This window comes from Chrysemys picta, chromosome 19 (assembly GCF_011386835.1).
Source record: "Chrysemys picta bellii isolate R12L10 chromosome 19, ASM1138683v2, whole genome shotgun sequence".
NCBI classification, from domain to species: Eukaryota; Metazoa; Chordata; order Testudines; family Emydidae; genus Chrysemys; species Chrysemys picta.
This window is the reverse complement of record NC_088809.1, coordinates 366500-391596: the sequence shown is the minus strand read 5'-3', so window position 1 is coordinate 391596 and position 25097 is coordinate 366500. Positions and strand designations below refer to the sequence as shown.

Genomic DNA, 25097 nt, shown 5'->3' with positions numbered 1-25097 from the left:
GACTCTTGGTAGGGGTGGGGGCATGGGGTGGGGACTAAAGCCCTTCCTCTCTAGTCTACCTGTGTCGCCTGCACTGTGCTGACAGCAGCTGTGTTTTTCAGGAGGACTAACGAGCAGAGTTTATAATGCAGAAAAATACCACAGTGGTCTTCCTACACCACTTCTGTCCTGTCTCTGTAGGCTTGTTCCATTCCCTTCAGTCTGGATTGGACTGAGGGGGGGCGCTATCTGGACCCCCTGAGACCAGCAGCCCAGCTAGCCCCTAGTCCTCTCTGGATAGGGGTTGTTGTGAGTTGTGGCAGAGGAAGGGGGCAGCATGAGCCCCGGGACCCTTGTGCCAATACCCACTGGCCATAGTGGGGGTGGAGCAGCTTGCAATAGGGAGACCAAATAGCAAGTGTGAAAATGGGGACTGGGGAGGGGGTAAAAGGTGCCTATATAAGGAAATATCAGGCCTGTACCTATAAAATCAGGACATCTGGTCACCCTAGCTTGGAATCCTTGCTGTCATGTGGCAGAGAGTGCCATGGGCTATTCCCCCATCATGCCTGCTTCGTTTGACCAGATGTCCCAATTTTTTAGGTACAGTTGTGATATTTGGGGATTTTTCTTATATAGGCGCCTATTACCCCCACCCCCGTCCCGATTTTTTGCTATCGGGTCACTTAATGCCCACGTTCGCCTCTGTTTGTCACGTGATCTTCGCTCCCTCTGCTCCGAACGACCCCACCCGCTCCAGGCTTCAGGGAAGCCCGCCCCTCATCTTCCCATTGGCAGACAGCGGCCGCCCTCGTCACGTGGGCCGTGGGGGCGGGGGCGGGCAGGGCGGTCGCAGGCGTGGGGCTGGGCCGGGACAGTGCCGCGAGCGCCGCCGGCCCTGAGGAGATCGAGGGCGCGAGCTCCGCCCACAGGTGCGGCGGGTTAGAGTCCGAGCTGGACCGAAAGCGTCTGTCTGGGGCGGCTGCGACCCTCGCTGCGCCCCGCTCGGGTCCCGCCGCCCGGGGACCAGGCGCCCGGATAGGCCCGGCCTTGGAGCAGGGCGCCCCGCACAAGGAACCTGGCCCCGCCTCTCGAGAAGAGCCCAGGGAGTCGGGACCCCCCCTCGGAGGGTGTGCGGGGGGGGGGAGCGGGCTAGGGGCCCCCCCTCGGTGTGTGTGCGGGGGGGGAGCGGGATAGGGACCCACCCCTCGGTGTGTGTGCGGGGGGGGGAGCGGGATAGGGACCCCCCCCCCCTCGGTGTGTGTGCGGGGGGGGGAGCGGGCTAGGGACCCCTCCCCCTCGGTGTGTGTGCGGGGGGGGGGGAGCGGGCTAGGGACCCCTCCCCCTCGGTGTGTGTGCGGGGGGGGGGGAGCGGAGCGGGCTAGGGACCCCCCCTCGGTGTGTGTGCGGGGGGGGGGAGCGGAGCGGGCTAGGGACCCCCCCCTCCTTGGTGTGTGTGCAGTGGTGGAGTGGGCTAGGGACCCCCCCTCGGTGTGTGTGCGGGGGGGGGGGAGCGGGCTACCGACCCCCCCCCCAGTGTATGTGGGGGGGGCCTAGGAAGTAAACCCCTAAGTGTGTGGCCTGAGGGGCGTGGAGAGGCTAGGGAACACCCCTGTCCGAGCATGTAGGTGTGTGGTGTGGCGGTGGCGACCTGGAAATGACCCTCACTCCCTCCCCCATGTACTTGTGTGTGGCCTGGGGATGACCCCCCCCCCCCCATCTCCCCTGCATGCAGGTGGTTTGGGGACAGCTGTCCCCCAGGGTGCATATATACCTTGGGAGGGATACCGCCTGTGGGGGGGGGGACGACTCAGGGACGCCCCCATGTAAATAAATACATATATTTGGGTTTTCAGGGGGATGCAGTACCTCAGGGGCTCCTGTCTAGTTTATTGATGGGGGAAGGGGAAGTAAGGGCCCAGGGATACACCTCTTCTCTGGTATATGTATGTGGAAGGAAGGGGATCCAGCTCCCCCTTTTTTTGGGGGGGGGTGAGAGAGCACCCTGGGATCCCACTGGGCTGTTGGTTCCTGGCACTCAGTCAGCCTGCTGACATACCCATTTCCTGACAAGAGCTCCTACTTTCCCAGCAGGTCTTTGGGGAGGGCGAGGATGGAACCCAGGGGCCTGGCCCAGCCTATTGATTTAGAGATCATGAAGAATCTCAGGTAAGTGAGTTTTGGATTGAGCCCCAGAACTTGGGGGTTTTAACAAAGTGGGAATTTTTTGTAATATTTTTGTGAAGTCTATGTGTGCCTGAGTTTCCCCCCTACTTTGCATTGCTTCCCATTTGGGAGGGGGCGGGAGGAGAGAAAGAGAGTTGTTTGCTCTCTGGGTAAACTAAGCCGGGGTTGCCAGTACAAAATTAGGTCGGGATAACTACACTGCTCAGGGGTGTGAAAAATCCACATCCCCAAGAGCAGTGCAGTCAAACCGACCGAACCCCCAGTGTACAAAGCTCTTGATTAATGGGAGAATTCTCCAGTTGACTTAGCTACCACCTCTTGGGAGATGGATTACCTGCGCCACTGGAAACCTCTCCAGTTGGCATTGGTAGTGTCTACATTGAAGCGCTACAGTGACCCAGCTGCTGTGATTTAAGTTTATGCATACCCTGAGGAAGGAAGTCTGAGAGAACCAGAGCCTGAAAATGGAGTTCACTACAGCTTGACTGGTGAATTGTAGCTTGACCAGACTGGACTGTGCTATAACTTTTATTTCTTTGTACTAACCTAAGGACTTTGAATGCTGTGTTCTGTTTGGGTTGTGACCGCAAATACTGGCTGGGTTGCATTAGTCTCAGAAGAATATACAAGTCTCTACCAGGAGTCTGTCTTGGTTAGATTTGCTTAGTGTAAAGCAGGAATGCTGCAACCCAGTAGCTCAATCTAGGATGTGGTGAGTCTGTGTGGCCTACCTTGAAGGAAGAGTGAGACCACTTGGGGGTTTGGCACCCTAAAGGGGCTCCTCCAAGAGACTGTTTGAAAACTGAGGATCTGTGACAGGGGTCATCTTCATTCTTTCACCCATTATCTTCATCTGTCTTCATGCACTTTGTTGAGCCAGCTCTTCCAGGGTTCAGGGGCTGGTATATGTTTGTGTTCTGAAGACCTCCCACATTCATACTAGTTGCTGCTTCACTGCAGAAAACTGCTTAATTTTATGCAGCAGCTGCAATATTAGTGGATATTATTAATGGAGCTTAGTGGTTTGTGTCAGCAGTGAAAATTAACCTTACAGCTGTAGTAATATATGGACCTGCCATTCCCCTTTTTAGAGAAGAGATTAGAAGATCTCATGACCTGCTGAAATCCATGATTAGATCTTTAAAAAAAAAAAAAAAAAAGCCCTTGAAAGTTTATATAATGACTTGTAATTACTGAAGCATGTGATAACTGTCCCAGCTCATTAGCAAGGAGTTATACTAATTACCAACTTTGCATAGTCACATGGAGTAAAGAAGAAAAGCTGATTTTCTACTTTTTAAACTTTTGGAACTTGAGTAATTTCAGACAGGAGAACTGAACATTGTTTGACTATTTAACAGGGTTTTTTTCTAATTAAAAAAGGCCCACTTCTTAATTTTTAATGCAGAGAGTGAAATCTGCTGTACTTGTTTAGATTCAGAACAACATACCAGAAACCAAAATTCTTCCCTTCACTGGCAAATACAAAGGGAAAGAGTTAAATGAGTCTCTGACTTTATTTTTGCTACAGGCCAGTGCTTTTAAAATAATGGTTTCTGGGGGGATGAATTGTAATGTCACAAGCACTGGACTGTGGACTTGACAGTGAATGGAGAAAGCTTCTGTTTACAAACCACTACAGGTAATTGTCAGTAATAGACAAAGAAATACAGAAAATGGGTGTAAAACTTAAATTGAGATTTGACTAAGATATTAAGCCCTTTGTAAAGTTTCCCAGATACGTTCTCTTCCCTCTGAACCAAGCAACTGAGGCATTTTAAGGACGTGTAGGATTTCCATTTGTCAGTCTTTTCAGGAGAAAAGCTAGGGCACCAATGACTGCTTATGTGATCTTAGAGTAAACCCCCTATTAATATATAAGTTAAATAATTGTTTTCTAAAAAACCCTCACAATTTGATTTCTGTAGACATATTAAGGGGAAATAAAGGAACTTGTAGTTACTTGAAATAAATCAAATGAAGATAAGGCATCATAGGTTGTGGGAAAGTTTTGCCAGAGTGCTCTATTTGTCTAGAGCTATGAGGAAGGCACTATAGCAATAAATATTTCTAACTCAGTTTCTCTGCTGTCAGGTAGTTAACAAGAATTTATAGGACTGGGTGCTCTCTTCAAAAAAGCAGCATTGTTCAGTCTTTGGAAGTTCATATAGATTCATAGGTTTTTTTTTTTTTTTTTTTTTAAGGCTAGAAAGGACCATTGTGATCGTCTACTCCAGTGGTTTTCAAGCTTTTTTCATTTGCAGATCCCTAAAAAAATTTTGAATGGAGATGTGGATCCCTTTGAAAATCTTAGACATAGTCTGTGGATCCCAGGTTAAAAGCCACTGGTCTAGTCTGACCTCCTGCATAACCCTGGCCAGAGAACTTCCCTGTATTAATTCCTGTTTCAAATCTAACAGCTGTGTTTGAATTAGCGCAGATCTTTTAGAAAAAGAATCCAATCATGATTTAAAACTTACCAGTGATGGAGAATCCACCATAGCCCTTGGTAAGTTGTTCCAATGATTAGATACCCTCACTGTTAAAAATTTGCACCTTATTTCTAGTCTGAATTTGTCTTCATCTTCCAAGTATTGAGTCTTGTTATACCTTTATTTGCTAGATTGAAGAGCCCTCTATTATCAAATTTCTGTTCCCAGTGTAGGTACTGATAGACTGTGATCAAGTCACTTCTTCTCCTTCTCTTTAACAAACTAAGATATAAGTCATTGAATTTGTTGCTATAAGGCATGTTTTCCAAACCTTTAATGGTGCTTGTGGCTCTTCTCTGGACCCTCTTCAATTATTCATCATCCTTGTGGACATCAGAACCAGTGTCAAATACAGAGGTAATATAACCTCCCTACTCTACTCAATGGTCCCCTGTTTATACATCCAACAATTGTATTAGCCTTTTGCTACGGTGTTGCCCTGAAAGCTCATGTTTAGCTGATTGTCCACTATGACCCCTCAAGTCTTTTTTGCAGTCCCTGCTTCTCAGGATAGAGATTCCCCCATCCTGTAAGTCTGGCCTACATTCTTCATTCTAGATATATAACCTTACATTTGGCAATATTAAAATGTACATTGTTTGCCTTCATGTAGTTTGCCAAGTGACGCAGATCACTCTTATATCAGTGACCTATTCTCTTCATTATGACCACTTCATGTCATCTGCAGACATTATCAGGAATTATTTTACTTTTTTCCAAGTCATTAATAAAGATGTTAACTAGGGCCAAGGACCAGCCCTGCAAGACTCCACTAGAAATACACTAGCTGCTTGATGATTCCCCTTTCATAATTGTCAGTTATCTAGTTTTTAATCAATTTAATGTGTGCCATGTTGATTTTGTATCGTTCTAGTTTATTAATCAAGATATTGTTCAGTCCCAAGTAAATGCATTACAGAAGTTTAAATATATTACAGCAACTTTTTTACCTTTATAAATCAAACTTGTATCTCATCAAAAAATGATACCACGTAGTTTGCCTAGACTTATTTTCCATAAACCATGTTGATTGACATTAATTATATTACCCTTCTTTAATTCTTCATTAACAATTCTCATATCCATTCAATTTTTTTGCGTGGGATTGATGTCAATTTGACAGCCCTATATTTCTGAGATCCTCCTATTTACCCTTTTAAAATATTGGCACAACATTAGCTTTCTTCCAGTCTTCTGGAACTTATTGTAAATCAATATTATGCAGAAAGCATGCTTGGGAAGGGCTCATTTCTGGGGAATCCCCTGCCCCGTGATCCAAATGTCTAGAATAGGGTTCTCCTGGTTTGAACAATGTTCTGACACGTCACTAGGTGCTTGGATCACTATGATGATAAGATGGAGAAAAACAGAGTACCTTGAGTAGCTTCTTTATTTTGCAAGAGAATTTACTTGTGATGACAGTCAGGTGAAGATCTTATCATACCTACTCACTGTGATTGTTGAGGATCAGTTAATATTGTTAGAGAGTTATAAAGTGCTAAGCGTTTATAGAGAATTATACCCAGTCCATTGGGATTGCCTAATGTCCTGTGGTGTTATGCCTTTTTCATTCTGTTTCTACAGCTATATATTCACTACTCTGAAATTTGTCCTACAGCTATAGCTCACAAGAACGCTTAATCCTTGAATTGTTTGAATTGGTTTTACCTCAAATTTTCTCATTTTTTGGTGTGGATCCTCAGGTTGTCAGCCCTTTTCTTCTCTTGTCTAGCGACATCATGGAATTAAATTTTCCTCAATATTTGCTGATATTTTCCCCCTTTGTATTCAATAGTTTTTTGGCTCTGTATCTTCACTGCGATCTGGCTTTCCTTCTGAATGCTAATTTGGAGAGTTTTCTCAGGTAATCCATCTCTTCCATAGTAGAGGGTGAACTGTCGTATATATGAAAGGCCCATCACTTACTGCGGTATCAGCTTATTCTACTATAGCTTCTGGCTAACTTCAGTATAACATTTCAAAGGGAAACTTTCATTGAGAAAAGATATTCCAGTGGTTAGGGCACTACCCTAAGAGTGAGGAGATACAGGTTCGATTCCTTGCTTTTTCCGAAGACTTCCTGTGTGACCTCAGTCTTTCTGTGCTCCAGTTGCAAAATGGGAATAATAATACAGTAGAATCTCAGAATTATGAACACCAGAGTTACGAACTGACCAGTCAACCACACACCTCATTTGGAACCAGAAGTACGCAATCAAACAGCAGCAGAGACCAAAAAAAAAGAGAGGCAAATACAATACAGTACTAAACTACTTCAAAATAAATAAAGGGAAAGCAGCATTTTTCTTGTGCATAATAAACTTTCAAAGCTGTATTAAGTCAATGTTCAGTTGTAAATTTCTGAAAGAACAACCATAACATTTTGTTCAGAGTTACGAACATTTCAGAGTTATGAACAACCAGGGGCGGCTCTATGTTTTTTGTCGCCTCAAGCACGGCGGCCTTCGGCGGCATGTCTGCGGGCGGTCCGCGGTCACGCGGATTCGGCAGCGTTTCTGCGGGTGATCTGCCCATCCCGCGGCTTCGGTGTACCCGCCGCCGAATTACCGCTGAAACCACGGGACCGGCGGACCTCCCGCAGGCACGCCACCAAAGGCAGCCTGACTGCCGCCCTCACACCGACCGGCAGGCTGCCCCCCACGGCTTACCGCCCCTGTGAACAACCTTCATTCCTGAGGTGTTCGTAACTCTGAGGTTCTACTGTACTGCCTTACATCACAGAGATGTTGTGAGGGTAATTACATTAAAGATTGTTTGTTAGCTATTCAGATACGTTTGTAATGGATGCCGTATAAGAACGTAAGTTAGGTGGATATTAGCAGCTTAGTATTTTAAAGACCACCTGCAATATAATAATGAAAAATCCTTTCTCAGAAAACTGTGTACAGTATTAGATACTGTTTGAAAAGTTAGGTGGCAGGTCTGTGCTTTTGGAACCCCTCATCAGAAGCTCTAGGATCCTTGTGGCTTTTTATGCTGTACTCAGATAGAATTGAGTAGTGCACACGCCTGGAAGTTGGAGATTACATTTCTTCTAGCTGCTGATAGAAACATGTGATTCAAATCACATCAGCAATAAATTCTCTTAAACCTCAAGCTCTTAACAGAGTTAAATCTATTAGGAAGAAATGGTTTAATATGTGAGATGGGGCAGGACTCATCAGCTTTTGTCAGAAGCAGTAGAGTGTGACTGATCTTAATGCTGTATTTCTTTCAGCTTTACTGAAAGATTGCACCAGTACGTTTTTCTAGGAATAATGCTAAATTTCACATGAGTTAAAACTCGAGCTGAAGAACCCTGTGAGTGTGCCACTGAGGGTTTTCTTGTACTCAGGATTTGAAGGGTAATGTGCCTGGCACTTTGGAGTATAGTTGTGCTGCTCTTTTGCCCAGATGGCGTCCTTGAATAGTGAAGATGCGCTTCAAGATTCATCATCCCTCTCCCTGTTTGATTTAGAAAGCCTGCACCCCTTCCGCAGCCGCTCTGCAAGTTTCAGCAGTACAGGGTCCAGTGGTCGCTTACAGCTCCGACAACGAGTGGCACAACTCATGGCTTGTGTGGAGGACATCAGCTCAGATGATGAGATTCATGAGGAAGTCTCTCGCACGCTAGATGAGGCTTTCCTGATTTGGGGGAAAAAGCTGAAAGACAAGTGTCAAGAGTTCAGGTTTCATTCTCTGATTGGCGAGTTGTTACATTTTTGTGTAGCTAGTAAATAGCTTTTATGATACATTTCAATTTGTCATTATTTGTAAATCTTGTTTTTTTTCCCCACATATGGGAGGTTTGCAGTGGAAAAGTGCTCACCTGTTTAGACTTAAATTTTGTTTTATTTTTTATATGTAGACTGCACTTGGTAACCTGGAATGTGGGCACAGCTTCTCCTCCTCCTGATGTCACTAGCTTACTTCAGCTCAGTTCACAGGGACCGAGTATGGATATGTATGTTATCGGGTAGGTATGTGATAAAGGACGCCATGGTCAGTTCTCTGCATGTTTACTGCCAAAATTTTGTTTTTCAATAGCTTCCCAATTCTTTTGAACAGCCATAATTACTGTGATGGTTGTGAAAGGTGATGTGTTGGATCATAGTATCACTATGCAGATGTCCAAAGGCTAGGGGCTAGTGACTGTGAATAGAAATTAGGAGCATATTGTGATGAACTGTCTGCTTGTTTCCCCAACTCGCATCTTGCATCTTTTTATGTAGCAGAACTACAGGCCTTATGTGCCTTGATACAAGCTCACTTACTCAAACATCTACAAATTTTAAAAATTCTTACCTCACTGGCAGTTGTTGACAAAACTTTACAGTGCAGAGTTTTTAAAGAAATCAAGGGGAGCCAAGTGTTCGAGCAGAATCTTCCTTGCCTCCTGTGTCAGTCAAGGTGTTTCTGTCCTTGCATCAGTCACCCCATGGCAGTGCCAGTGGGTTCTGATCTGTCATCACCCTGTAGTCAACCAACACCCTTCTCTTTCCTTCAGCTAAATTGCAGCAGCACCTTGTAATGGTATCGTTTATCACTTCACCTTCTGTCACCTGCATTTGTCATGAATTTTGATATTGAGCATAGGTCAGGGCTCTGGTTAAGACCCTGTAACTTTCCTGTTTTGAAAGTTAGCACCACAGATATAACAGGCAGTGTAATCTGTCTTGCATGGGTAAGAATAAGAAACATTATAACTGCTTTTAGGAAAGTCTCTTAGGATGTCATGGTGTTAGTCTTACCTGTTTTTGCTCCTAAAACTTATGAGGACTCTGTCAAAAGTATGGATTAGATTGAGCCCAGGATATATGAGTAACCCTGTTGTATTCAGTTTACAGGAGGTGAACTCCAAGATCATAAATTTCCTTTCTGACTTGGCATTTGATGATCCGTGGAGCATTTTCTTCATGACCGTATTCTCTCCTTTGGGTTATATCAAGGTAACTTCTCAATTCTATAAATGGTTAGCACCCTTCATTCATTATTTTTCTTTCCAAACTCTGATTACTGTGGGTAACAGGGACACACCTTGGCAACTGGTACTGAGTATTTTTGTACAGATGCTGATAGTTATCTTATATGCAAGTCTTTCCGTTAGACTTGTAACCTGCTGGCTTGTTAGCACAGGCACTTTTTGAAGTAAATGGAATCTCAACACATCTTAAAGTAGAAACAGTGCCTTATTTGCCTCGTGGACATCATAGTTTTAGTAACATTCAGTAAACTAAATCTTCCTTGCAGGAGGAAGGGTATTTGCACTGCTCATAGTCAGTTCTGCAGATGCCTAGCATTACATACCCGTTGGTTAGAGGTTGAGCTTTTTAAATAGCATTTGTAACCATCCTGCAACGCTGGGATGCGGGGGCAGTTGGCAAACCTTATTCTTGACTAAAAACTCCAGCTGCGTATGGCCTCAGATTTTGAGTGAAATGACATGATTTGTTCCTTCTAAGCATGAGTATTGTTACAGATAGTAGCTGTAGGCTAGTGAGGCAGAAAAATATTAATATTTGGCCTTTAATTGTATGAAAAATATGACAGTTTTCAGTATTCTGAGGTCAGGCTATGCCTATACTAGGGGCTTCTGCAAGTATAGCTGTATTAGTCAGGTATGAAGGGGTCTGATCCCTGACCAATATAGCTGTGCTGGTAGAAAAACCTAGTGCAGAGGCAGTTATTTCAGCAAAACTGCTTTTGCTGGTATAGCTTGTTTTGCTTGAGGGAATGGTTTTAAGTGCAGCTTTGCTGGTGAAAGCTGTGTCCACACTTAGGGTATGTCTACACTGCCCATGTTACAGCACGGCCGCGACAGCGCTGCTGCAGCAGCTCTGTGACGTGGGCAGTGTAGACACACTTTATCGCCGGGGGAGAGCTCTCCCGGTGATTTAAAAACAAACAAACCCCACCCCGAATGAGGAGTGGTAGCTTTATTGACGGGAGTGTGGCTCCTGGCGATAAAGCACTGTCTATACTGGCGCTTTTCAGAGCTAAAAGTTTTATCGCTCAGGGGTGTGTTTTTTCACACCCCTGAATGACTAAGGTTTTATCGCTGAAAGTGGCAGTGTAGACCCAGCTTTAGGAATGCTTTGCAAGTATTGTGTTTCTGTATTATGACAGCACTTCTAATAGACATAGCTCCAGTTTCACTCTTGGAAATGATGTGAAAAGTGGAAACATTGGGGGGTCAGGATGCAGGGATTAGATATTCAGAGTTTAGTAACATGAAACTCTTGACGTGGACTCACGAAAAATACCAGCTCAAGAAAAAAGATTTTGTCCTTTAGAGTTGTCTGTTTGAATCTCTAAATTGTGAACTCTTTGGAATGAAGATTTCAAAAGTGACTAGTGATACTGGGTGTGTCAATTCTTGGTGTCCATCTTGAGACACACTTATGGGCCCTTTCTTTTAGAAAGTGCTGAGCACCCAACCTTTAAAGGTCCACATGAACTATTTCTCTGCTGATTATTTCAGCAGAAATATCTAGTTAAATGTTCACACCTTCTTAGGTGCCAAAAGCTCCAACCCTCAGTTGTCCAAACCTCCAGTTTCCCTCTGATGTGTTCTACAATACAATTAGGCATTTTCAGCACAAAATTCTACAATATATTTGAAAATTAAAATTTTAGGGACAGCATTGTATTTACTTTGAATTTAAGTAACAAGGAATACTGTACTGATCAGTTTAATATTTAATTCAACAAAAGAACTCCCTTTTTAATTTGAGATTATCTTATAATTTCCAGTCAATGGCACTTTCAGAAGCTCTTCAGTATGTGCTTTACCATAAACATTAGGTCAAACTTGCTGTAGGGAATATGCGACCTTGGGTGTGGCATTCTCCAACTAAAGGCCCGGGGAGCAGACTCCAGTATTTGTGGTATCCCAAGTACTCCATATAACCTGACTATGACCTTTTTCTCATCTTTTGCAGCTCTCATCCGTTCGAATGCAGGGACTCCTTCTGCTGGTTTTTGTGAAGCATGCTCATATCCCCTTCATACGGGACATTCACACTCACTACACGCGCACAGGCCTTTATGGATATTGGGTAAAGGATATCTGAGAGCTGATGGCATGGGTTACTGCGTGACTACATGATGTGGATTTCTTGGGGAGCTTTTTGGGTTTTTTGGCAATAAATGTACTAGAGAGTTTTATAGATTCTTCCTCTTCCCCCCCACCCTACCCCCCAATGTCAGAAGGGATAGTTTAGGGTTACCATACGTCCGGATTTTCCCGGACATGTCCGGCTTTTTGGACTCCAAATCCCCGTCCGGGGGGGAAATCCCAAAAAGCCGGACATGTCCGGGAAAATCGGACATGCGGTCGGTGGCTCGGGTGCCTGGCCGGGGGCTCGGGGGCCTGGCAGGCGGTGCCGGGCCGGGGGCTCGGCCGGCGGTGCTCGGGGGGGCCCGGGGCCGGGCGGCTCGGCCGGCGGCTCGGGTGCCGGGCCGGGCGGCTCGGCCGGCGGTGCTCGGGGGGGGCCCGGGGCCGGGCGGCTCGGCCGGCGGTGCTCGGGGGGGGCCCGGGGCCGGGCGGCTCGGCCGGCGGTGCTCGGGGGGGGGCCGGGGCCGGGCGGCTCGGCCGGCGGTGCTCGGGGGGGGGGCCCGGGGCCGGGCGGCTCGGCCGGCGGTGCTCGGGGGGGGGCCCGGGGCCGGGCGGCTCGGCCGGCGGTGCTGGGGGGGCCCCGTGCCGGACCGGGCCGGGGGGCTCGGCCGGCGGCTCGGGTGCCGGGCCGGGTGCCGGCGGTGCTCGGGGGGGCCCGGGGCCGGGCCGGGCCGGGGGGCTCGGCCGGCGGCTCGGGTGCCGGGTGCCGGCGGTGCTCGGGGGGGCCGGGTGCCGGGCCGGGAGCTCGGCCGGCGGTGCCGGGCCGGGCCGGGGGACGGGCTGGGGACCTGCGGTGCCGGGGGTGGGCCGCGCCTCCTCCCCCCCCCCCCCCACACACACACACCCCCTCACACACACACACCCCCTTACCTGCTTCAGGCTTCCCGCGACTCAAATGTTCGCGGGAAGCAGGGGAGGGGGCGGAGACTTTGGGGAGGGGGCGGGGTTGGGGCGGGGCTGGGGGCGGGGCTGGGGCCCCTTTAAAGTGTCCTCCTTTTGGAGGCACTAAATATGGTAACCCTAGGATAGTTATGATCACATAGTATGACCTCCTGCATAACACAGGCCACAGAATTTCACCAGTTTATTGGCTGAGAGATTTCTGAATGATGGCTATTGAATATTGCTTTTGTAAATTTAAAACAAAACCAAAATATTTATTCCTTAATAGCACTGTTTGAAATTACATATGTTGTAGCAATGGATACATTTGCAGCTGTTGACCATAACTTCAAAGAGCGCTGTTATTTTTCCACTTCAGGGGAACAAAGGAGGAGTCACCATTCGCATGTCCCTCTATGGTCATATGATCTGCTTCATGAATTGCCATTTGCCTGCTCACATTGAGAATGCTGAGCAACGACTGGATGACTTTGAGAAAATTCTGGAAATGCAGCAGTTTGAAGATGAGAATGTGCCAAATATTCTAGATCATGAGTGAGTGTTACACTCAAGTTCTAGAACAGTTTTTTTCTGCCCCATTTCTGAGATAATAGTGTCTGTCATAGGTTCATTTCACAACATTCTCTTAAGTAGAGATTTGTCTGAGGACTTCTTCCACATGTCACACTTTTACTTTAAATGTCTCTTCAGTGGATGTGTTCCTTGAATTCAAACTGAAAGAGCTGGAAGAGATCTCCTGGAGGTCTGAGGCTTGTAGTGCAGGATTGTACTCTTCTAATTTCAAGTAGTATATAGTTAGCTAGTCTGAGTAATGTAGTTTTCTAGTGGTTGGAGGCCTAGAAGATAAAACCCATATATGCTGAGATTCTCCTTTCTCTCTAAAAAGAAGAACAGGAGGACTTGTGGCACCTTAGAGACTAACAAATTTATTAGAGCATAAGCTTTCGTGGACTACAGCCCACTTCTTCGGATGCATCCGAAGAAGTGGGCTGTAGTCCACGAAAGCTTATGCTCTAATAAATTTGTTAGTCTCTAAGGTGCCACAAGTCCTCCTGTTCTTCTTTTTGCGGATACAGACTAACACGGCTGCTACTCTGAATCCTTTCTCTCTGTGAGTAGAATTTTTTTCCATTTTGCTGCATTTTTGCAATTTTATCTACCTAAATGGATTTGTTAGAACATCTACTGATGGAGCCTCCATCCACCAGTTCTTGGCAAGTTATTTTATTACTTAATTGCCCTGAGTGTTGTACTGTCTCTCAAATTTCTAACCTAAATATTCCACTATCTGTTTCAGGCCACTAGTGTGGTTTTTATTATTAATTTTACAGGAATTACTTAAAATGGGTTAAAGAATAAAAGTAATTCATTCATTCAAGGGGGGGTGAATCCTCCCTCCTCCCCAGCCCCACCATGAATGGCGTGGTGTTAACTGGCCACTTCAACTTGAATAGTTCCTTGAAATATGTTAACTGCTTATGCTAAACAGTCTTTCACATTGTGTTTAAGAGCATGGCTACACTGGAAACTTCAAAGCGCTGTCGGGGAACGCTCCCGTGGCAGCGCTTTGAAGTGCGAGTGTGCCAGGAGAGAACTCTCCCAGCGCTCTTAGTAATCCACCTCCATGAGTACCCATGAAAGACAAAAGTTTTGTCAACAACTTCGCAGTGTAGACAAGCCCCGAGTACATTTCCCAGACCTAAAGAAGAAACTCTGTATAAGCTCAAAAGCTTGTCTCTCACCAACAGAAGTTGGTCCAGTAAAAGATACTACCTCGGCCGCCTTGTCTTTCTAATATCTGGGACCAAAATGGCTACAACAACACTGCATATAGGAAAATATTTTGTAATTAAAAAAAAAAATTATCTGTAGTGCAGTGCACCAAAATATAAGTATTTCAGATTTCAGTCATTTTGTATCTCTCCTTCTCCCTGACTCTGGGGACTGACCCACTGAAGTGCCCCAACTCTATATTAAAAAAACCTAAGAAATTAGCTGTCATTCAACAAAGCATTAGGACACTCCCTAGCAGGGCAAAACCTTAAATATGGAACTCAGAAGTGAAAGGAAAAGGCTCATTTCCATGCTTCTTTTGTATTGTGTTCAACATTGTCGATAACCTACTCCATGAGGATTTCCCATCTCCAACAAATTAAAAAAAGCAATATGTACCCCAGGTTCATCAATCTTGCGCTATAGTGCAAAACCTTAACAGTGTGTGAAGATGTTTTGGTATCAACAGATTGATACAGATTATTATCACATATACCGGACATTTGGAAGTTACTCTGTTGTTGAAGGTGCCATTCAACTTGCAGTCTAGCACAAAATGTTGATGAAACTGGATTATTGGCATATGTGATGAGTTACCAATGGGCTTGGGTAGGTTAGCCCCCGGCTAGCCTGCTGCTTCCGCCTGGGGCCCGCTGCCCTTCCCCTGCCGTAGCCTAGAGTGGCCCCCCCCCAGCTTTGGAGCACCCGGCAAGTGGGCAGGCAGGCATCTGAGTGTGCCCCATTCCCACCCTGGAGTGCTGGGTGAGCGGGCAGCACAGCCCCGAGCGCTGGGTGGACGGGCAGCACGAGCACTGGCTCCAGCCGCCCAGGGTCCCTAGCTACAGGCCTGCCTCCACTAGCCTCAGGCTGGAGCAAGGCGCCGGAGCCCTCCCAAAAGTGGGCGGGGGGGGCAGGAGCTCCAGCCCGAGGTGGAGGCAAAGGCAGGCACTAGTCTGGAGCTAGGAAGCAGTGGGGAGCTGCAGCTGACCCTCCGCCAGCCTGAGGGGGCTGAGAGCAACCCCTGGCCAGTGTTCTTGCCCCTGGGCTTCTTGCCTCCCCCCTCCCCACCCCACCGGGACAGGTGGGGGGTCTGCGGCTCCGCACAGCTTCCCACATGCGGCTCTTACCATGGCCGAGCTGCGGCTCTGAGGGCCCCCTCCTCTCTTCCCCCCCAAACCCCCCAGCTGGGTCGGGGAGAGCTGCTGGTGTGGAGTTGTGGACCCTCTGCTTGCCTCGGGTGGACCTGGGGAACGGGGACTCGGCCTGGGGCTGCCCGGGCAGGTGGAGGGTCTGCCACGGCTCCCCACAGCTGTCTGGGCTCCCCAGCTGTGCTCCACGCTGGTCTGGCTGGAGTGGAGAGGCGGGGGCGATGGCACACTCATTCACTCACACTCTCTCTCTCTCCCCCAGTGCCACTGGCCTGGGGCTTGGCCACATGAGAAAGAAGAGACATGGGCCCAGGGGGAAGCAGGAGGGGGTCTGGGGGTGGAGTGTGGGTGGGGCCACGGAGGCAGTTTGGATAGGCTGAGCTTTCCCCTGCCTTTGATACCCGCTGCCCATGCTGCCTGTTGAAAGTATAGGCCATGTGGAGTGCTGGAGTTTGTTGTGTAGTAGGCAGTGTTGAAAGTGGCAAGGAATGTAGGAAACTTTCCCCTTAATTTTGATTACCATCCCTTTAAAGTTTTGGACTGGTGGATTTGACATTCTGTAACCTTAACTGTCACTGAATGAAGATGATGTTTGTGGTGTTTAGATTAGAAATATAAAAAAGTATCTAAGCAATGGAATAACGTATATTTTTCAACATTCTATTGTAATCTCTCCCTATAGTCATGATTTCCCTCCCCCCCCGCCCCCCCCCAAAAAAGAAAAGGTTTATAGGAAACCATGAACACTTACTTACCCCCTTTTTTTTTTTTTTTTTAAATAGCATTCTTTTCTGGTTTGGAGATCTAAACTTCCGGATAGCAGATTATGGAATACATTTTGTCCGAGAGTCAATAAGCAATAGCCGATACAATCTACTATGGGAAAAGGACCAGGTATGGTCCCTTTTTAATGTTCTGCTGGTTCTAGTGCTGACAGGTGCTAAAGAATAGCTTACATTGGTGCTTCTGCTCTCACATCTTCTGTCAAAGTTCCTACAGGGACTACAGGGTCCCTTGTTCAGAGAGGCCAATGTTAGAGTAGCTTTGAGTTCCCACTATTATTCCTAACTCATTCCCTACTGGGACTGGTATAACTGTGAAGTCTTGCATTTCAGTCTTAAATATTACCTACTTAACTTACATATATTTGTTGCTCTGTTTCATTCTGACTCAGGTGCAGTGCTGACTGAAGATTTCAGTGAACTTTACAGCCTTGTAAATTGTCCTATTGTCTCTATCTGTCTCCCTCTTTCCCCGCACCCCAAGAGGTCATTTAAAATATTAGTGGGCTGGCCCTAGCACATCTCCATTTCCAGAATAACTACTACAGTATTTTTAGAAAGATTAGTTTAAAGTCTCTAGCAGTTGCAAAGGAGCCCCTCTGCCTTTTCTTTGAAAGATGTATTGCAGTGTGTAAAATTTTGAATCCTTTTTAGAAGATGCTTCCTCATCTCCTTCATGAATGATTCTTTAATCTCTGATTTTAAACATAATCTTTACAAGTTGCCCTTTATAACACATTGCTTATAACATTTGTTTTATTTCCGCAGTTAAATATGGCAAAGAAGAAGGAAGCTTTTCTCCAGGAATTTATAGAGGGTCCCTTGCAGTTTAAACCCACTTACAAGTTCGACCTTCACTCTGATGTGTATGACACGAGGTAAAAAGCACAATATATTGTTTCAGGCTGGGAACAGTCTGAGATAAGCCTTGTGCCTTAGTAAATATCAGTCTGATCAACTAAACAGGCCTAGATTTGTCCCAAATTGCTAGTTGACTATCATGGGCAGTGGGTGAACCCCAGGCTCGGGGAGGCCCCACTCCTTCTGCCAGAGGCCCCGCCTTCCTGCCGGAGTTCAGAGCGGCGACTTCCACACAGGCACCTCCCTCCCCACCCCACCCCCAGCCAGCCCTGGGCTGCCTGAGCGCCCTAAGCCCCAGAGTGCCAGGCCGGTGTTGGGGCCCCAGCACTGGAACACCAAGTGGCTGGGCAGGTGGTGCGCCCCCTCCAGCCCCAGAGCACCGGGTGGGCGGCACCCCCCGCCCATCAGCCTCGGAGCACAGGCCAGCCCCCATTAGCCGCAGGCTGGGGCCCCAGCCATGGGGTTAAGAGCCCCGTGCAGCACAGTGCCAGGAAGCAGGAAGGGGTCTGGGGGTGGAGTGTGGGCGGGGCCATGCAAAGCTGTTTGTGGAGGCTCAGCCTTCCATGGTTTTCGATATCTGCTGCCCATGTTGACTATGAGGCTATTAGACCTATTAGTTTATCTGGTTCATTCAGTGGGCAATGCTGAATTAATGAACTCTTCTGACTGAAGAGAGCTGTGTTTCCATGTCACATGAGGGGAACGGGAGTGGCAACGTGGGCCTGAGCTTGCATTTGGAAGGGCTAGATCAGTGGTTCTCAAACTTTTGTACTGGTGACCCCTTTCACTTAGCAAGCCTCTGAGTGCGACCACCCTTACAAATTAAAAACTTTTTAATATATTTAACACTGTTATAAATGCTGGATGCAAAGCGGGGTTTGGGGTGCAGGCTGACAGCTCGTGACACCCCATATAATAACCTCACAACCCCCGAGGGGTCCCAATCCCTAGTTTGAGAACCTCTGGGCTAGATGGACAATGTAGGCACCAAATCTTTTTATTCAAAAGCATTGTCTTCAAGGGCCCAACTTTGTTCTTTAATAAAAGAATATCCTTTGGGTTGATACACTCATATTTTGAGCCCATTTTCTTACTACTTAAAACAAAATGTGTTCATTTTTTTTTCTTATCTGAATGTGAAAACTAATTTTCATTACTTCATAAGAACATAACGAATTACTGTCATCATCCTGTCTCTTGGCATGGCCTATACCAGATACTTCAGAGGAAGATTCAAGAAACCTCAGAGCACAAAGCTATGAAATGCTTTCTCTGTGGGCAGGTTATCTTCCTAAACCCCATAATTTAGTGGCTGATTCTTGCTAAAACATGAATTTATATCCCATTTTAAAAAAAACAGACGTGCCTTATCTAATACAACTGTGGATGTTTCTATTATCCGTATAAGAACATAAGAATGGCACTACTGGGGCAGACCAAAGGTCCATCTGGCCCAGTATCCTGTCTTTCAACATTGGCCAGGGACAGGTGCCCCAGAGGGAATGAACAGAACTGGTAATCATCAAGTGATCCATCCCCTGTCGCTCATTCACAGCTCCTGGCTGACAGAGGCTAGGGACACCATTCCTGCCCATCCTGGCTTGATGGACATATCCTCTATGAATTTATCTAGTTCTTTTTTTACCCTGTTATGGTCTTGGCCTTCACAATATCATCTGGCATGGAGTTCCACAGGTTGACTGTACATTGTGTGAAGAAATACTTCCTTTTATTTGTTTTAAACCTGCTGCCTATTAATTTCATTTGGTGACCCTTAGTTCTTGTGTTTATGATAAGTAGTAAACAACACTTCCTTATCTACTTTCTTTACACCAGTCATGATTTTATAAAGCTCTAATCCTTTCATGAAGCCCTCTTCAGTGGCATCCTGTGGCTGAGTTCCACAGGTTAATTATGTATGTTTTCCTTTTATCAGTTTTAAATTTTCTGCCTTTCAATTTAATTGGATGTCCCTTTGTTTTTGTATAATGAGAAGATAAATAGGACCTCCTGATATATCTTGTCTACACCATTCAGTCTGTGTATTTCTGTCATGTCCTGTTGTCTTCATCTCCTCTCTAAACTAAACAATCCCAATTTTTTTTCCCTATCTTCATCAGAATTCTCTCCATACCTGTAATCATCTGTTGCCTTTCTCTGCCCCTCTTCTATTTCTGCTATACTTTGTGAGATAGTTATCAGAGCTCAATATGGCATTCATAGATACAATTTTTAAGTTCAGAGGAGAGTCACTATGATCATTTAATCTGACCTGCATATGACATGCCATAGAACTCCATCCAACTAGTAATTCCTGAATAGAGACACATAATTTATGGTTGAACTACAATATAACTTCTAGAAAGACATCAACTCTTGATTGAAAGACTTCAAATTGATCACATCCCTTGGTGAGCTATTCTAATGGTTAATTACACACAGCTACACTTAAAATAAATTTACACATACTTTCCTGTTTGAATTTTTGTAGCATCAGCTTCTAGCCACTGGATCTTGTTATACCTTTGAGGGCATTACACTGATTTATGTAAAGGCCTTGTGGTATTTTTCTCACTCATTTTTTATACATGAAAACTCTTTTTTTTGCTGTTTGACTTTTGCCATACTATGATGCCCAAGTTTCCCCCCCGTCTTCTAGAACCCATTAAGGTGTATGAGTAGTTTATATTATTCCTTGAAATGTACATTACCTTGCATTTGTTAACATTAAATTTTATCTGCCTTTTTGTTGCCTGTTCATCTAGCTTTGTTAGATCTTTTTGTAGTTCATTACCCATCTCTAGTTTTGACTAACCAAAATAATTGTCATCAGCATGTTTTGACACCACTGTTTACCCACTTTTCCAGATTAATATATCAAACACTGGACATAGTGGAGAACATTGGGACTTTCCACAGTTGAAAATCCTATTTTCCTTTTCTTAGCCAGTTTCTATCTTTGTAAGATTGTTCAGCATGCCAAAAAGTCTGATCACTTAACTTTGTTAAAGCCCAAACTAGGCCTATAAATTGTCAGCAGAGACTAATGTTGCCTTGCAAAGTTCTGGGGAGAAACAAATGGCCAGATGTTTTTAATAAATTAATATATGATACTTCACATTTGCAGTCCATTATTTTTCTGGACTGCTGGGACACCACAGGGAAGTTTTCAGTTGCTTTAAATCAGTGGCACTCAACCTTTCCAGACTATTGTACCCCTTTCAGGAGTCTGATTTGTCTTGCATACCTCCAAGTTTCATCTAACTTAAAAACTACTTGCTTACAAAATCAGACAGAAAAATTACAAAAGTGTGACAGCACACTGTTAACTGAAAAATTGCTTACTTTCTCATTTTTACCATATAATTATAAAATAAATCAATTGGAATATAATATTGTACTTGCATTTCAGTGTATAGTATATAGAGCGGTATAAACAAGTCATTGTCTGTATGAAATTTTAGTTTGTGCTGCCTTCGCTAGTGCTTTTTATGTAGCCTGTTGTAAAACTAGGCAAATATCTAGATGAGTTGATGTACCCCCTGGAAGTCCTCTGCGTACCCCCAGGGGTACAGATACCCCTGGTTGAGAACCACTGCTTTAAATCGTCCATAAAGGTATGTTTGAAACAGCTTTTTAAATAAAGATTGTAAAATATTTAATCTGTGAATTTAATTTGTTACCAAATTGCTTTAATATTTACAAGATCTGCAGGGCACATTGCAATGGAGAAATTAGCTCCTGACCATCAGGAGTCTTATACTTATCTTTATCTTTATTTTCAGGGGGCAGAAGACACTGTTTTGGTTTAAGTAAGAAGAAAACTCTCTGGCTTTCTTAGATTGTAGATATTGCAGAATCAAAACAAGGCTCAGATATTTTGATTTGATTCTTGTGAAATATTTGAAAATCAGACTTCTTCTGATTTTCTGCAGGAATTTCCTGAATCTAATTGAAAGTTGTAGCATCATCTTCTCTGCTGTAGCACTTCAAGAGAATCACTGAGACTAATCTTAATGTATTAGTCTGGACTGAAAGCACTAGGCTCTTTATCTGAGCACGAACAGATAGCAGTAGTGTAAGCCGCTGTAAAATTCAGTAACTAACAAATATAAGTAATTATGCAACTTGAGAAATCTTGACACAGTAATTAATGTGGCATTAGTTTGTTAAATATGAATATCATATACTCTCTCTTTGTAACTCAAGTTACTTCACTTAAACACCTCTAACATGTGCATTCAGTTTCTGTTAATATTGAGTTTTTTTGATTCACCTAAGGTGGGGAACAGGCAGACATTTTTGCATTCTGAGTATGTTCACAAAGGATGCTTTAAACCAGCCAACCACTATCTTTCAATGGATTGGTATATTTTATATTATTCTGGATAGTGGTGTATATGTTCTGAGCTTCCCTTCTCTATGTGGTTATTCCATATCATCAGATAAAGGAGACAGTGTATTAACTTTTTATTCAGGCTCTTCATTTTGGTATTGCCTTGCACAGCAGAGCAGATGTACTGCAGCTTTTAAAGATTTCTGTCAGTTTGTATTATTACTGGAATACATGGGATTGGTTCCCTCATGTGTACAAGTATCATGTGTACAGTTACTTAATCACTTAAAATCCTTCCATTTCTCATTTAAGGTGAGTCAGACCTGCATGTAGGGAGGGGAAAGGGTGCTGAATTTTAATCTGAGCAGTACCTCTGGTTTATGGTAGTTTGTTTAAAATTGTCAAACTGACAGTTTTCCTTATGCATCATGCTCCTTTAACCCTTGTAATTCAATTCAATGCAATGCATTCTAATTCCTCTTCCATGGGATATGATTTTTTCTCCATTTCACTGTGAAGTGATATAGCCATACAGAGGACTGTTGCTTTAAAGTCATCTTCCCATCACAGAGAGAATCTGGAAAGGCTCGTTTCTTCTCTTGTTGTTGATATATGGTATAAAAGGAAACTCCAAACCATAGTGGTTGCAGTTTTGACATGACACATGGTTGCAGGCTACTTAGATGCAAGAATCTGCTGCCTGTAGACAAACTTTCCTCTACTAGATGTTATAAAGCATTTTATTAGGGAAAAGCTTGTGTACTAAGTATAGAAATTATGCTATCATTATAACGCACTGGAGTAGCTTGCCAGAATCCATTGCTGTCTCTCTTCTACATAACAGGTGATAATAGTATGGAAAAGCTACTAGCTACATAATTAGCATCAGTGAAGCTCTCCAGATGGCTATTAATACAAAATTATTCCTGTTCTTTTAAAAATATTGGAACCAAGAATATATAAAAAAAATACTCGACGTGTGACACAACTCAGCAAAAGGCAGGAAGTGTCTGACGGGTGCTGTACCCTCCCCAAGGATGGCCATTGGCTTGAGGTCAGGACAGTTTCTGCATTAACTGTAGACTCTTGCATGTTCTTGGAGTGAGTTCTAGGAGAAAGCATCATTTCCTGTATGAAACTGACTGACTAATCCAATCCCACACTCCTTCATTTTATTTCTTTCCAGTTAGAGGGACCCATGAAAGCTGATCTCTTACAGTGGAGTTCAATTGAAATAAAATAAACCATGGGTCTGGTTGTAGTGCATGCTAGAGCAGAGTTGTAAAATGAAGTTGAGATGTGATTGCTTTGAATGTTGTAATAATTTTTGACAATTTTGGATCAACTTTGAATTAGATGCTCTATAGTTACATAATTTTGGCCACTGTTTTTTCTTCTCTTTTCATCCACTCTGCTTATACTCCTTGTAGTGGGAAGAAACGGAAACCAGCATGGACAGATCGAATTCTTTGGAGGGTGAAGAATCTCTCCCAGCATCCATCAGAGGATGGAGATTTGTCTGAAGGAGAGCAGACAATCTCTGTGACCCTGAATAACTATATCAGTCACATGAGCTATGGCATCAGTGATCACAAACCTGTTACAGGAACCTTTGGGCTTCAGGTATTGTTCCATTTTTATAATTCTGGAGCCAATATCTCCCCATTAAGAAATTGTAATCTTAAAGGCAAAACTAAAATTAATTCTAATTTATGGAATTTAATTCTCTGAATCATTTTATGTAAGTCATAAGCAGAAATATGACAAACACAACAAGATGAAGCCCTGCTGGTTGCAGTCACACAGACATTTTCTTATGGATTACAGAATTTGTTTGCACTGGCTTTTTTTTTTACAAATGAGCAAAGGCTTCTTCATCCTCAGACTTTTAGGTTCGTGACTCAGGTTGAGAATTTCTCTTCCTTAATGGCTTCCTCTTCCTGAGAGGCAAGTCGCACAGAGTGAAGTAGGTATTTCAGGGATTCTAGAACTTTTATTAAGCCTTTGCTCCTGCATATAATCATAGAAATGTAGAGCTGAGAAGGCCCTCAAGTGGTCATCTAGTCCATCACTCCACACTCAGGCAGGATTAAGTATACCTAGACTAACGCTGACAGGTGTTTGACTATCCTGTCTCAACAGTGATGGGGGTTCTACAACGTCTATAACAGGTAACCTGTTTGAGTGCTTAACTATCCTTTTAGTTAGAAAGCTTTTCCTGATATCCAACCTAAATCTTCCTTGCTGCAAACTAAGCAAATTATTTCCTGTTTTGCCCTGATATGGAGAACAATGGATTATTGTCCTTTTTATAACAACTTTTTACATATTTGAAGACTGTTATCATCCCTCCTCCTCCTCCCCTCCAGCTGTCTCTTCTCTAGCCTAACATGCCCAGTTCTTTCTCCCTTTCTTCACAGGTCATGTTTTCTAAACCTCTTATTTTTGTAGCTCTCCTCTGGGACTCACTTCAGTTTGTTCACTTTTTTCTTAAAGGACACAGAATTCTAGCTGAGGCCTCCCCACTGCTGAATAGTGCTGAACAGTTATTTCTTGTTCTTACATATGACACTCCCGGTAATACATCCCAGAATGACATTTTCCTTTTTCATATCAGCATCACACTATTGGCTCATATTCAATTTGTAGTCTGCTATAACCCCCAGATCCTTTTCTGACATACTGCTGCGTAGCCAGTTGTTTCCCCTTTTTCTGTATAAGTATGTTTGTTTAATGTTCCTTTCCCATGTGTAGTACTTGCACTCGTCTTTATTGAATTTCATCTTGTTGATTTCAGACCAATTCTCCAATTTATTAAAATAATTTTGAATTCTAATCTGGTCCTCCAGAGTGTTTGCAGCCTCTCTTACCCTCCCTGCTTCCCCCCCCCCCCCCCCCCGCTTGGTCACATCTGCAGATTTTATAAGCACACTCTCACTCCATCATCTACATTGTAAATTAAAATACTGAACGGTGTTGGACCCAGGATAAAGCTCTGCGGGACCCCACTTGATACACCTCTACCCCGATATAATGTGACCAAATATAACACGAATTTGAATATAACGCGGTAAAGCAGTGCTCCTGGGGGCGGGGCTGCGCCCTCCGGCAGATCAAAGCAAGTTCGAGATAACGCGGTTTCACCTATAATGCGGTAAGATTTTTTGGCTCCCAAGGACAGCATTATATCAGGGTAGAGGTGTATGTCCTTCCCATTTGACAGCAAACAATTGACGATTACTCTTTGAGACCAGTTTTTCATTTAGTTGTGAACCCACCTTATAGTAACTTCACTTAGACCATATTTGCGTAGTTTGCTTATGAGAATGTCATGTGAGACATCAGAAACCTTACTGAAGTCCAGCTATGTGTTGTCTACTATCTCCCCCTCCCCCCCCCATCCATCTGGTTACCCCATCAAATGTTCCCCTTCTCCTTATGCAACTAAGGGCCCACAACAGATCTTGCTGAGAACTAAAGGTAAAATCTTGGGGGCTAGTCTACACCAGCAGTTCTCAA

The 25097-nt window shown here is 44.5% G+C and overlaps 1 protein-coding gene and 1 long non-coding RNA gene across 20 annotated transcripts in view; one reads left to right on the top strand and one right to left on the bottom strand.

Annotated features, from left to right (window-relative positions):
- Nucleotides 1-757: 757 nt before the first annotated feature.
- INPP5K (inositol polyphosphate-5-phosphatase K) overlaps nucleotides 758-25097 on the top strand; it is a 36821-nt gene continuing 12481 nt past the window's right edge. For 2 of the 19 annotated variants that reach the window (XM_005298297.5, XM_042858067.2), the window contains exons 1-9: nucleotides 8219-8347; nucleotides 8527-8634; nucleotides 9499-9607; nucleotides 11600-11716; nucleotides 13037-13212; nucleotides 16382-16493; nucleotides 17150-17259; nucleotides 21028-21054; nucleotides 23009-23201. In XM_005298297.5, the coding sequence (XP_005298354.1) occupies nucleotides 8229-8347; nucleotides 8527-8634; nucleotides 9499-9607; nucleotides 11600-11716; nucleotides 13037-13212; nucleotides 16382-16493; nucleotides 17150-17259; nucleotides 21028-21054; nucleotides 23009-23201 (1071 nt within the window). In that variant the 5' untranslated portion in view covers nucleotides 8219-8228. The other 17 variants (XM_005298301.5, XM_005298299.5, XM_042858065.2 and 14 more) reach the window with 17 other exon arrangements.
- Nucleotides 5513-25097, bottom strand: part of LOC135976627 (uncharacterized) — a 41032-nt gene continuing 21447 nt past the window's right edge. The window contains exon 2 of the long non-coding RNA XR_010593957.1: nucleotides 5513-8321. This is a non-coding gene — a long non-coding RNA (uncharacterized LOC135976627). The remainder of the gene's footprint in view (nucleotides 8322-25097) is intronic.